This window comes from Theileria equi (genome assembly GCF_000342415.1).
Source record: "Theileria equi strain WA chromosome 4 map unlocalized gcontig_1105316255041, whole genome shotgun sequence".
NCBI lineage: Eukaryota > Apicomplexa > Aconoidasida > Piroplasmida > Theileriidae > Theileria > Theileria equi.
Genome location: NW_004668225.1, coordinates 458,521 through 472,079, shown reverse-complemented (window position 1 = coordinate 472,079; position 13,559 = coordinate 458,521). Strand labels below are relative to the sequence as shown.

At 41.2% G+C, this 13,559-nt stretch overlaps 6 protein-coding genes across 6 annotated transcripts; 5 read left to right on the top strand and 1 right to left on the bottom strand.

The window, feature by feature from the left end:
* Nucleotides 1-735: 735 nt before the first annotated feature.
* On the top strand, nucleotides 736-1,470 carry BEWA_046950 (signal peptide containing protein; the record flags this gene model as incomplete). Its single annotated transcript, XM_004831626.1, has 1 exon — nucleotides 736-1,470. The coding sequence occupies one exon, from the start codon at nucleotides 736-738 to the stop codon at nucleotides 1,468-1,470; it is 735 nt and encodes a 244-aa protein (XP_004831683.1).
* Nucleotides 1,471-1,738: 268 nt separating this feature from the next.
* BEWA_046940 (signal peptide containing protein) lies at nucleotides 1,739-2,572 on the top strand (the record flags this gene model as incomplete). Its single annotated transcript, XM_004831625.1, has 1 exon — nucleotides 1,739-2,572. One exon carries the CDS (start codon nucleotides 1,739-1,741, stop codon nucleotides 2,570-2,572), a length of 834 nt encoding a protein of 277 aa, XP_004831682.1.
* A 761-nt stretch (nucleotides 2,573-3,333) lies between these two features.
* On the top strand, nucleotides 3,334-4,110 carry BEWA_046930 (hypothetical protein; the record flags this gene model as incomplete). Its single annotated transcript, XM_004831624.1, has 1 exon — nucleotides 3,334-4,110. The coding sequence occupies one exon, from the start codon at nucleotides 3,334-3,336 to the stop codon at nucleotides 4,108-4,110; it is 777 nt and encodes a 258-aa protein (XP_004831681.1).
* Nucleotides 4,111-6,020: 1,910 nt separating this feature from the next.
* BEWA_046920 (Sec1 family member protein) lies at nucleotides 6,021-10,131 on the top strand (the record flags this gene model as incomplete). The annotated part of the gene is made up of 5 exons (XM_004831623.1): nucleotides 6,021-6,077; nucleotides 6,335-7,121; nucleotides 7,255-7,746; nucleotides 8,091-8,900; nucleotides 8,975-10,131. 5 exons carry the CDS (start codon nucleotides 6,021-6,023, stop codon nucleotides 10,129-10,131), a joined length of 3,303 nt encoding a protein of 1,100 aa, XP_004831680.1.
* A 337-nt stretch (nucleotides 10,132-10,468) lies between these two features.
* On the top strand, nucleotides 10,469-11,425 carry BEWA_046910 (signal peptide containing protein; the record flags this gene model as incomplete). The annotated part of the gene is made up of 1 exon (XM_004831622.1): nucleotides 10,469-11,425. The coding sequence occupies one exon, from the start codon at nucleotides 10,469-10,471 to the stop codon at nucleotides 11,423-11,425; it is 957 nt and encodes a 318-aa protein (XP_004831679.1).
* Nucleotides 11,426-11,470: 45 nt separating this feature from the next.
* BEWA_046900 (hypothetical protein) lies at nucleotides 11,471-13,335 on the bottom strand (the record flags this gene model as incomplete). The annotated part of the gene is made up of 2 exons (XM_004831621.1): nucleotides 11,471-11,678; nucleotides 11,957-13,335. 2 exons carry the CDS (start codon nucleotides 13,333-13,335, stop codon nucleotides 11,471-11,473), a joined length of 1,587 nt encoding a protein of 528 aa, XP_004831678.1.
* Between the last annotated feature and the right edge of the window lie 224 nt (nucleotides 13,336-13,559).

Below are 13,559 nucleotides of genomic sequence, written 5' to 3'. Positions count from 1 at the left end.
AGGGTACACGTAATTAAAAGTGATCAATAGGAGACACATATTTGGTTAAATCAGTGGTAAAGGAACATCTCAAAATATTTATTCCATCTTTCACTGTATCGGAAATCCAAAATCCGAGTGAGCTCCATAAGCTGGCCCTCTGTTGGCCAGTGGGCTGTATCTTGTTAATACTGAGAATATACCTTGTGATAGTCACTGATGCTTGACATGACGAAAGAGCTATAATGTGATAAGTTAAATGTGTTTCATGTATTGACTTGTAGATATACAGGGGCCCTGTTAAAAGGATGTCTGGAATGTAACAACTGGGATGACGGGTACCTCTGTTACTGGTAATTTTATACGTTATTCATCAGTATAAACTTCTATGGACGATCTGAAGGCTAAAACAGAATAACTTACACATAGGACAGTTTAATTAGGAATGCCAAGTCATCCCGGTGGAGTCTGCAGATGCTCCAGAGACTTCCATAATCTTGTCCAACATTCCACAAAATTTGGCGTTGTTAAACTATCTATAATCACCACTCATTTACACTATAAAGCTGAGGTTTCTAAACTCTCATCACGTTCAGACAACAGCTGGGTACCTATTCTAGCTGTCCCGAATTTTGTTGCATGCAGATCTGCATCTCCACATACTAGATCCGGTAACTCTTGCAGATTTCCAAAATCTTGAACACAAACCATTCATGGTTATCCTGAGGTAATTTATGGTAACAAAGGAAAATAGCAATGGAGGCACTTTTGAGACTAGCCATTCTGTTCACTATGTTGTCCACCAGGACCGCTCTTGCCGGAGATGGAGTTCAGGTTCAAAAGGAAAAAAAGTCTCTAAATCTACACATTTGTGGAGAGAATCAACGCCAGATAATGGGTATTGTCAATCATAGCACGGGTGAGATAAAATATACCATCAAACCCAGGCTGAACAAAAACTACAAAATTGGAGCAGTTTTTGATGGAACGCACCTCATTCTTGAGGATGAAAGTACGATTATTGATAGGAATGTCCTATTTAGGTATTTTACAGATGGCACGAGATACATCATGGTCACAACTGCAAAAGGGGGAGTGGAAGATTCTAAAGTAGAAATCACAGAAATGATCAAGAAAACGGACGACATGATGTACATGCCACTGGTAAGATGGCCTCTAGATCTCAATTTAGTGGATCAACACGATGAGAGATTCATCAAGGTTACCAATGGAATTAAACGCGGAATTATCGTTTACACAACGAAAAACGATATGGAACTCGACTTTTTCATTGGCATAGTAAAGTACGGTAGATATATCGTTGACGAAAGGGTGGATGGAGTGCTCAAGAAAATGATCCAAGTAGACAAGAGAAGAAACCCATGGATAATAACAATTTCTGCATTTTTAAATGATGGAAGGTTCATAAATTTGACATACAGGATAGTTGGAGGTATTCCCATGGTATCAAGTAGAACTGGTTACTATTAGACGTCTATCTCGCCTATGGCCCACTTTGTTCAACGTTCATTGGGGTGACATTCTGGACAATGCGCTCATCATTTGTGCGGCCCACTCGTTCCATATACAAAAAGCAAATGTAATTACCCATTCACAACTCTCCAAGAAGAATAGTGCATGCAAACTATTTATTGTTCCTAGAGACCAAATCTTTGTAGGCTCTTTAAATGTGTCACTGCAGATCCTTATTCCCCTTTTATACTAGAGCTAGAGACAAAAACAACGCAATATAGAGGTTATGATGATCATCCTCTCGTTTTGTATTCTGCTACGATTAAATTTTGTGTGCAGTCTGCCCTTGAAGGAAAAGATACCTGTGGATGTAAACATACGCGAGCATCGCATAACGTACGTTACAGTTAGCCCATCAGTTAGGTTTTTTGGGGGTGTAAACTACAACATTCAACGGGGATGCAGGCATACTCACATTATTGGCGATATCCTAGACGGTGATAAACTTATTATCTCGGGAGATTCCACGGCTGTGAGCAGATACCTCCTGACTATTGAACGCGAGGATAACACGAAATACATCCGAGTAATCACCAGACGGAAACTTGGGAGGAAACACTCTAGCCAGGTCCACGAGTTTATAAAGGAACATAATGACATCAAGTTTTACAAAGTCTTCCGGATCCCCTTGCAACTGGACATTTTATCACAGCAAACCGACAAGTTTGTAAATGCTGACGTTGTCGTCGACTGGGAACCAAAGAAGAGTTTGGTTGAATGCTATACTGATGGCCAAGTGCCAGAGGAGGAAACTGAAAAGATTGGCATCCCGAGAGACCTCGATATTCTGCCAGTCAAGTTCACAGTAAAGGACGATATGCAAGACGACTATGTTATCAGCACTGTAAAGTATGGGAGAGTGATTTTGGACACTGGATCAGACACGTTGATAAGTAGAGAAGTCTCATGGGAAGGAGGTATTGACGATCCTTACATACAAATTGTATCAAGATACAACAATTGGACTCAAAGCGTAGTCAAGTACAAGTATATCGGAGGAGAATACGACAGATTTTATATCTACAAGAAGAAAATAAATCAACTTGATCTACGGGAGTGATGGCGAATTCACATTGAGGTGGATGAACATGAGCGACTGGGCGACCAACGGGAGCTTGTGTATCTCTAGAGATGGCAGAAATGGAGTCCACTAGAGACTCCCATGGACTACTGTAGCCCAGTGGATGCTGGAACGTGGTTCATAATGACAGACAGTGAACTAGTTGTGAGGGAGGATGAATGTATGGATGAGGATGCTGAGTGAGGAAGTACTATTGGATGATGGGTATGGTTCCTGTGGAAGGACAATTACTCTCATCAGTTCTATTCTCTTACTCATACTATAGACGGATATGAATCGCAATTTGGTCTTGGAGGATCCAAGGTTAATGTAGTTTGTCATGGCTTCTCCTACTTTTCATACATAAGCCTACTACTTCGAAGACTAGGAGCTAGGAGAATGTCACCTGCTATTACTAAGGCTGATGAACAAGTTGATAACCCATCTACTGTTACTTGTTGCAGTTGGTCTCGCTATTGCTGGTATTGGTCTCTGGAAAGGCTCTAAAACTTCTCAATCTACTACTGCTACTATTTACATCTGCCTTGGAGTTACTGCTATTCTAACTGGAGTTGGAATTCTCGCTGTATTTGGATGGAAACTCTATAGTCGCTATTATAGAGACCCTCTTGTACGCTTAATATAATGATACTAATGATGCTCTTGGAGACCCTTGGGTTGGACAGATTTAGGAGTCTATGGAGGCACTCTAGATACTAGCTAAGGTACTGAGTAGTTGGTCTAATGGAGTATTATCATAGATGACTGAAGGATATGGAGTATACCATGGAGAATATCACACATTCTTTGAGCCCCTGACAGTCACGCTACGCATTACGTTTGCCATTGGCAGCAGTGCCCCTTATGACCTCCCCTGTCCCTCTCTTTGCCAGTTGCTGCCGGGACGTCTTTCACTATTTAACCTTGTAGAAAGGGACTTCAACATGAGACTCTACATTCTATTACCCATCCTTGCAGTCATTAAACTCTGCAGTGCCGGTTGGCCGTGTTGTTTGAGGGGAAGCGAGGAAGAGAATGATGACGCGGATGGACTCAACCGAAGGAATGACAATGAAGCAAGTGGATCAAGGGCTCATGAAAGGGCTTATTCTCAGTCTGAGGAGCCCCTAATTCCATCTGACATGCATGCACTTGACCTCGCAAACCCCAGTCCTCAGCAGGTTTATAAAAGTGAAGAGATACACGATAATATACTTTGGCACGTCTTAACTCCAAAGGCTAATGTCAAGATTACCCACTTGGTCGACGATGGTATCATTTTTGCGGAAGTTGAGGGGACTTTTAAACACGCCAAAATCACACCAGGGCATCGGAACAGACTCTTATTTATTCGCAGTAAAGTAGGTGGAGGATGGAAAATTAGCTGTTTTGAAAAGAGGAATGGGAGGTGGAAGAGGATCGGAGGAGCTGAGCTCCGCAGGAGGAGTAGAAGGTACAGCAGTTATTACGATGATAGAGAGTCTGGAAGTGGCGGTTGGAAGTTTTGGAAGAGACTTCGAAACCAAGATCCCGCGTAAATGTTTTAAGTTGTACCGTCTTAATGTCTATATTATTTACGCAACATTGTGGTTATGGATTTCTCTGGAGGATTCGTCACAGGGTCCGATGAGGAATGGTTTGCTGTACTCATCATTTCCGTCCCATTATCAGGTGGTGACCCCGTAGTTTGCTTGTAATATTGAAAGGGTTGTAATGATTTGAATTATGACGGAACCGAGAGGATGCCGAATCTGCGAGAAATCCTGCAGTTTCCTTTGATGTATCGTCGACCGATGGGACAATCGTCTCATTTTTGACTTATACTCCCACCTTTCAAGATCTCAGATGGATCGGAAGTAGATAAATATTTTGGAGCCTTGTTAATATCCATTTAATGGTTTTTGTCGCATCGCTGTCAATGCTGTGGATTGACAAGTTCAAAAGTTCGGAGACAATAGGCAGAGATAGATGTTGGAGTGTCTAGATAATTTAATGGCTGCTTATTCCCTATTTCTTTCTATTATGACATTTACGTAATGAAGAATGAAAGGTGACCAAAAAGCCCACGAGTAGGTCCGCCAGAAAGGTCTGCATGCAGGGGTCTCACTGGCCCATTTTCCAAATCCACAAGGTGTAATCGCTCTACCAAAAATAGCCTAAAATGGTAGAGAGTCATTTGCGGTAGAATGTGGATTCTCTAAAGTATAAAGGGGAATGTATGGGACATCCAGACTTATGCCATCCATAGACATTGTCTATGAAACCACCAGGTTCCATAGTATATAATTTCTCATGTTCCCTGTAGTCACATTATACAACTCAATGCTTAATATATCATAGTCGCAGGGCTTCTATCCTGTTATTACATTATACAACTCGATGCCGGTATCTCATAGTGACAACTCATTCATCTATTCTTCTAGAGACTCTCTTTGGTCGTTCAGTAGTACCACTAGTAGAATGAGTCTCTAAATAGTAGGCATTCCATTCCAAGATGATCCAAAGTCCATAATAGACAACTCCTCCATCTACCAAACACTGAATACACAGGCTCCCATGGGTCGCCTATGCTCCTATACTGCGTATAGTCACCATTACTACCTAGTCTTTGACGTCGGTAGGTCATTATTCCTTCCGTTTCACTTCAGTAATGACCTTAATCCTACTCTTATCTAGGCTCTCAGAGGTCGCCATAGAGCTCCTGTTAGTCGCTCAGGCTCACTACTTCGTAGTTCACACTCTTCGGGGTATACACATAGTCTTGTGACCAAGGGGTACCTAGAACATTCTCATGGCAGCCGTACAACGTACAGATTTTCTTCTGCCATTTAGTTCATATAAACAGCTTATCCTGGTTCCCATACTTGTACATTTTCATCACATTGCCCTGAACTAGCCTTGGAGCTCGCGGTTTCGAAAATGTGCAAGCCAGAAGCGCGTGTGGACGTATTTTAGTTTTTTATCATTTAGACGACTAAAATTTGCCAAAATTTTAGACTTGTAGTTTTACGCACTTTAAAAGGCAACTAGGGGAGACAAACTGGGCACAAAGGGATCGTTTTCGAGGGTTTAAAAATGTCGATCAAAAAAGCCGCCAAGGAACGTAAGTTTTTGCTTTTTATTTAGACTTTTGGATGGTTCAAGGGTTATTCTGTCATGTTTTTGCCACAAGGAGTCAAATGGAACCCCTGAAAACCGCCAAAATGGCCATAAGAAGGGCCACGGCAAATGTGTAGATTTCTGAGACCATAGATGGATGAGCGACCTATGGGAGCTCTTCCGTTTGGTAGGATTAAGGTCATTACTGGAGTGCAACGGAAGGAAGAATGACCTACCGACGTCAGAGACTAGGGAGTAGATCACTATGGAATGAGTGTAACGAGTGGAATAGTCATGGAGACTCTGTGAGCGGAGTAATTAGAGGAGTCTGTCATGAGTGGACTGTGTTATGGACTCGGTGGAATTTTATGGAGAGTGGATAGATATTGAGGTTGTATCGACTGACGTGAGTGTTGATTGTACTACTGAAGACTGTGTTGATAGTTGTTCATCTTGTCATTCTGTGGATAGTCTCTCTGACAGTGAGCTAATTGTGAGGGAGGATGAATGTATGGATGAGGAGGATGTTGAGTGGAATGAAGACTGTCTAAAATGGCAGTGTTTAATGGAGGATAATGAAGATCTTGGAACTAACTACTTGATCCTCTTAGGCTATAAACCAGGATGGCATCCTCGTCTTCTGTGATAATCAACATAGCTCAGAATACCGGAAAGGGAGCTGGATCTACTACGTATACTTATGGAGTATTTGGCCAAGATGATGGTGTTAAAGTAAATAAAACTGAGGATCCTGCTAGCTCTGGCTTCTGGAACTTTGAACATACCAAAAATGGTAGTAGTGGACTACCATTCAAAGTTGAGAAAGTAATATGCGGTGAACTCACTGATGGTTTAGGTATCAATAACACTGATATTCTACATCTGGCAGTAGGGTATTGGAAAGAGACAGTTGCAACTATGCACAACCCTAGCCTAATAGAAATACGAGATACAAATGGAGACTATGATTATTATTCCAGCAAAAATGGTATAAATTGGCAACCGCTTTCTGGAAATGGTGGCTCTCTACTTTCCGGCGAGGATCTTGAGATTCAGCTGGACGATCTCAATTGCCAATACCACAAATTGGTAACCATGGATCTTACTAAAAGCCATTCCGAGAAACATACTAGTGGTGAAAATGGAACACAGTATTGTTGTAAAGAGTATAATAGTAAGGTTCAAGTTAGTGAATTGACAATTTCCTGTAAGTTGCAACACAATCCAAACCATGTTACAGCATATAAACACTCCATTGTTCGTACTTCAAAACTAGCGGGTATTAAGTATTATGATGGTGGTCTTAATACCAATGCTCTTAGGAAGAGAATAACCGCTCCTGAATTGAACTTTCCCATTAAAGGTCCAGTAGATATTTACACCTTCTACTGTAAAGAGGAGGCCCCGGTTCTCGTCTACATTGACTCACCTAGAAACGATGCGGCTAAAGGTTGGTACAAGAACGATTCTGGTGATAGATGGGAAAAAACCTTGACTGGAGTACCTTGTCCTGATGATATCAAAGACTAATAGTTACGGCTTTAAAGATCTTGTGAAGGCACTAGGTTTTAAAGACTATAAAGAATGTATTGCCCCTGCTACTACTCCATCTGGAGCTGTAGAAGACCTTGGTGAAACAGTATTGAAAACAGTTAGCCCTCTTATCAAAATTGGATTAACCGAATCAGCCATAGTTACTTTACTTAGATGGTTTGCTACGGAGAAACTTCTTCAAACTGGAGCTGCTCTAACTGATAGTGACACTGTTAAAGATGCTAATGATGACAAAGAAGATGAAGCTAAACCTAAAGTAAGAGTCCCTGGTGAAGATAAGGATGTTGCTAAACCTGAAGTTTCTCATGCTCCTCAATATCCTCCTGAAGAAACTCTTGTTCCTCCTGATGAAGCTGCTACTTATAGTCGAACTACTACTGCTGGTTCTGGTAAGCAAGTAGGTAAATACTGCAATGAATATGGATGCAAAAGCGGCGGTTGTCAATGTGGAAGCCGTGGAGGACCCTGTAAACCCAACCTATGTACATCTACCAACTGCCAATGCTGTAAAGAGAGGGAAGGTACCTTTTCCTGCTTAAACACGTTTACATCCCAAGGTTTAATGATAGTATTGGCTTTTACCGGAGACGGTTACCTCAAGACTTATTCTAGGTATGAGAATGATCAGAGTACTACTCTTAATGACCATTGTTACAACTCCTCTAAGAGTAGATACTCATAACGCTACCATTGACCCTTATAGCAAACATGAAATCTCTACAAACATTTATACCAACAATGAATGACCCAAGCAACAAAATATTACACCAAATGACAGAACATCCTAGACTCCAGATAGCATAGATCCTCTATGCCTGCATTTGTCACAACCCTCTTGTTATACACACAAAACACACATTTTTAGGCCTCATTTGGGCGATAAGAAAGGTTGTGATTCCATTTGGAAAATCCATTATTCTGGTTGACTTCAAGAGTCTCCGTATGATTTCATCTTGTTGTTCCATTAGTGACCTTATGGATGAGGGAGTTGAGCTCGTTGAACTTATTACAAAGAAGCGTCAATCCATACGAAACAGAAATGCAATTTGTATACTGAGTGATGATCCATCGTCTTTGGATCTCCTCTGCGAGGACTTTGTCCCAGGCAAGGAAAAATACAAGGCGCTATTTATTATTTTTAACTACCATCTTCAAGATGATAGTGCTCTGCGTCAAATTGCAGAATGTATAGACATTGATATTGTTTTGGGGTGTGTTGAGTTACATCTCAACTTTTGCTCATATGAAGATCGCATATTTCATGGATTAATGGGTAATACCCTCACCAGAGTTTACCCACAGTTTCAAAGATCCATCGTATATCCTATATCATCACGAATTGCTTCATTTCTATCGACGATGAATGCGCGTCCAAAGATTCGGTTTTATCGGTCAAAGTCTGGGATTTGTGAATCTGTAGCAAAGACAGTTGCTGCATTTTTAGACATTTTTGGAAAGGTTAAAGATGATAAAGACTCTGAAAATGGTGGAGTAAATAAGAACAGTGGAGATGTATTGTATATCCTAGATCGATCATTTGATTTTACTTCTTTATTCATCCACGAGTACACTTATCAAGCATTTGTATACGATATGCTTGGAGTACCCGTATGCAGTGAAGCTAGTGAAGGAGTGACGGATGATACTTGGGAATTTAAATTTGTCACAAATGCAGGTATGTTGATTTTATGACTTGTCTATTATCTCTAGTACACATTCTGCATAGCAATACAATACAACCCTATTTAGGCAAAAAAGAGACAAAGGTCGCACTTTTAAACAGCCAAAATGACGTACTTTGGGAAAAGTACCGTCACTTGCATATTCAAAAGGTAAATTCCGATGTCCTTGACCAAATTAAAAAGCTATCAATGGATACGAAAATGCCTGGGAAACAAAAGACAATTTCCAACCCTCCATCTATAACCTCAATGACATCTATACCAACCTCTAAACAAGGTTCAATACCAGCTTCGCAATTATCACTCAAACAAATGACTTCGATTGGGACAGTTCATAGTTCTCCATCCATTCACACAGATTTAGGCTCTGGGCGTCCTTTTGAGACACAACATAGCAAGGTTGCGGATATTTACGGTACTTTGGAGATTGTGAGAAACATTCCACAGATGCAGTACCTCTTGGAAAAGTACTGGGCGCATGTAAGCATAAGTGAGCGTTGCTTCGAGGTTGTACAGTCCAAGGATTTGCTAAAGATTGGTGCCGTTGAACAAAATATTGCTACAAACGTGGACAAACACGGTAAGCACATTAGCCATTCAAAGGTGCACCAGCAGATTTTCCAGCTTTTCCTAGATACCAGTATGGACGAAGAGGACAGACTGAGACTTCTCATTTTGTACATTACAAGTTATAAGAATGTTGAGAAAAAGAATATCGAAAAACTTCTGGAAGTTTCCTCTATCAGCATAGATGGCAGAAGGGTCATCGAGGATATAGTTAACCTGTTTAGTATAACATTTACTGAGGGATCCGATTCAAAGACGAGTCATCGGTACGACTCTGAAAAATTTTACAAAAAGTATGCCAGTGCTGCAGAGTTTGATTTATCGCGATATGTTCCCTACTTGCATCACATATTGGATAAGATTATAAAGGGAAAGGTGGATCCCGAGCTTTTTCCATATCTGGATTCGTCCCAGGAGACTACAAAGGAGGCGAAGGAGGATGAAGTGGAAAAGGAGCAATGGACCTTTTTTGAAAAGGAGGAGGTGTCAAAGCCAAAGGTTATACTGTACATTATTGGAGGAATTACATTTTCAGAAATGAGGGAGATTTACGCAGCTACAAATCGGTCAGACTTTGACTTTTATCTAGGAGGAGATCACATTACAACTCCAAGCAGATTAATAGGTGGATTCTATCATCGGAGAGTTAGCATTTGATGGGTCATTACTGCGTTTAAATGCAAAAGTACATTAGAAGAGGAGATCAGTATTTTGTGGACTTGTAATGATCCCTTGGATCCGCGAGAATTAAGCATGACTCGGAGGGGGATGGCGAATAGCATACTGCATGCATGGGTTTTATAGCCTCATAGCCACTTTATTGCAATGGATAGACATTTAATAAAGGAGATCTCTGCATTATTCACTCAGAATCCCTGGTTGCCTCGCCAAAGTTGGACGGGCACATTGCCCTCTGTACTTTTCGGTCCTTCATTCTCGCTATTCATCCCAAGTCCTTCTTGCACCATTTTATAACATTTTAAGAAGCGTAAACATGAGACTCTACATTCTATTATCCATTCTTGCCGCCATTAAACTCTGCAGTGCCGGTTGGCCGTGTTGTTTCAAGTGTTGCACTGGAGGAGATGCTGAAGAAGCAGAGGATCAAAACGTTTTGGATATTTCAAAGGTGGACAAAACACTCTTTCAAGTTGAGGAAAATGATGAGGAACGAGCAATTTATCCGAGAACACACTGTGTTATTACGGAGGTTTTGGAAGGTAACATTCCAATCTGGAAGGCACAAGGTCCCCAAACTTGTTCGCTTGTCAGACTATCACTGAAGAAAGGGTCTCTAATAGCTGCCAAATTGAGTATTGTAGAGGATGACAAGACGGTGGTAGAGACATTTACAAGGAAGGGAAATGAATGGACACCAGGCGACTCTGAGGCTGAAATGGAGTCCATGCACCCAGCATTTGGCGCAAAACACCAGACTGAACTTTCAGACGAGATAAGACCCAGAGTATTTTCAGAGGATACACTCAAAAGAAGTACAGAATCGCAAATTGCCAAAAGGGGAGAGGGTGATGAAGCCACAAAGCCGTCCCCTCATCAAAAAAAGCGTCCAAATTTGAGACTAGAGCTCATTACTCCACTTGAATTGGATATTTCCAACCCAGACAAGAAGAATATTTGCGCAGGTGGACGTAGAAAGAATGGAATGGACCACAAGTCATTCTTTCCAAGGAAGGAGTATTCCATTTCCTCCGTACATGATAATGGGTATACAATCTGGAAAAGCCTCGGTATAGAACGCTGCTTCTTTGTGGAATATTACTCTGCAAGAGAATGCATGATTCTCTATATTGAGGCTGGCACTGGTAAAAAGGTTACATCCCTATTTTTTGAAAAGTCTGAAGATGCATGGGTAGAGATTGATAGTGTGCAATTTGCCAAACGACTTCAGGATATCAAGCAGGCGCGCTCCTCGAGGAGCTCCACATCTTGATGAATGTAAACTTAATTTCTAGAGACTCATTAACTTGTAGATGAGTTATCTCCTGTTGACAAGTGTGTAAATGTTCATCTTGATGGACAAGTCGTCAAAGCCATAGCGGTTGATCCAGTTCATGAAATTGATTGGCGATGGTATGTTTTCGTCGTGAATTGGCAAGTCCTCAAACCTCGAAGTGGCCTCTGTGGAACAAACGTCAGATCTAAGAGATGCCTCCTTTTCAACTGATATCGACTCTATTATGTGCCTACATGATTGTGTAATGGTTAGTATATGATTGAAGTGAGTATGATGCCGTCGATGGAATAAGCTAGAGATAGCATGATGCGAATTTAGCGTAGCGGAATGAATGAGCAACTGTACGCAGTATGGGAGCCTAAAGAAGAGTAAGATTATTCCGATACATTCTTACTATTCTTAGTATCCATCCATTACTGAGCTCCATCATACAAACTACTTAGTCTCCCTACTAGAGCATCTCCATTAAAGTTCTTTTAGAACTTATATCCCAAGAAACCAGTTAACCCAGATCCTGCAGATCCAACAAAGAAGTATCCAGCCATACTAGTAGGAAGGAGTAAGGTAGAAGGTTCAGCTTGACCATCAGATCTAGGAGGATCAAGAGGAGCTTGACCAGGATTAGGAGCAGAAATAGGATAAGAGAGAGTAGTTTCAAGGGCCGCACCTAGAGCCTCTATACCAATTGTAGCGGCTAAATCAGATCCATATAGTATGGAACCCACCAAGTTTTCGAGTAGTTCTGTATTAACAACCTTACTAGCTCCAGAAAGTGCTCCAAGCAATGTACCAAGTAAACCTACAATAGGGCCTACTACAGCTCCACTAGCACCAGAATCTATGTTAGATGATGGAGCAAGAGGAGGAGGTGGTGATTGAGGAAGAGGACATGGTGGACAACCGCTACAAGTAACATTTGTTAGTGCTTTTTTGACCGCAGTCCAACTTGAACATTCAGTATTCTCAGTTAGATAATCAGGTGTTATACCATTGAGATCCTTTACTGGTGTCCAGACTTCATCCGTATCACCATTACTAATAGTGATGGGTTTCTTGTACCAGCCTGTGGCTGTACCTCCATAAACGTATATTAGTTTTGGATTCTGTCCGGAATAGAATGCATATACGGTTGTTACGCTTGGAGGAGATTTGTGTCCGTTCAAATTTATTCTATTCCTAGTAGACCCACCAGTAGGATCATACTTTATAGCTGCTACCTTCCTTCCATTGACAGTATTAATCTTATGCCTATAGTAATCGGCACTACGATGATTTTGTTTACAAGAAACTTTATTTAGTTTAACAGTGACCCTACCGCTAGTACCCTGAGGGCAATGAGTGCTGCAACAGTAGGTGTTATCATCTCTACTTTTTTTATGTTTATCAGAAAGACTGCTAGAAAGCTCAAAGGTGAGATTAAAGGTAACTGCCTGGTTGAGTGAACAGTTAAGACCATCTAGTTGAGTCTCAAGTGTCTTACCGGTGAGTGGATTAGGTCGAGGACTTTGTCTTATAGGAAGTGGTTGCCAACTTGTTCCACCTGCTTTAGCAGATTTATAAGTATACCTATTATCACCCTGTAAGATTTCTATGAGGAGTGGATTTGTCATGTCTACAGCTGTATCTTTCCAGTACCAGACTGAAAGGTGCTGAATATCATCACTAGGGTTTAAGTCAGAAGCTGGAGTAGCTCCATACCTCACTTCGCTAACCTTAAAAGGTGACCCGTCAGGTGAAGTATGTATGAACTTTAAGAAGCCGGATTCAGGGGGATCCTCAATCTTATTGAGACTAACAGAACCCCCTCCAGAAGTATATGTATCAGACTCTTTTCCATTACTAGGACTCCTCTGTATATCAATGGTAACAGCAGGTAGAGCAGTCATTTTGGGTTATGATCTAAGTGTCAAGTTATTTTTAGTTCCCAGATTCTCATTCAACCTTCATTAAGTACAGCCATTTTAGATAGTATGATGTCCATTAACTCACAGCTCCCTCACAACTAACTCACCGGGTGATCACTATGGAGTACATCCTGACATTACGGACACACTAATGATTCCTTCTGGATTCCTATACTGGCGTATAGTCATCCATTCGCTCATGCCCC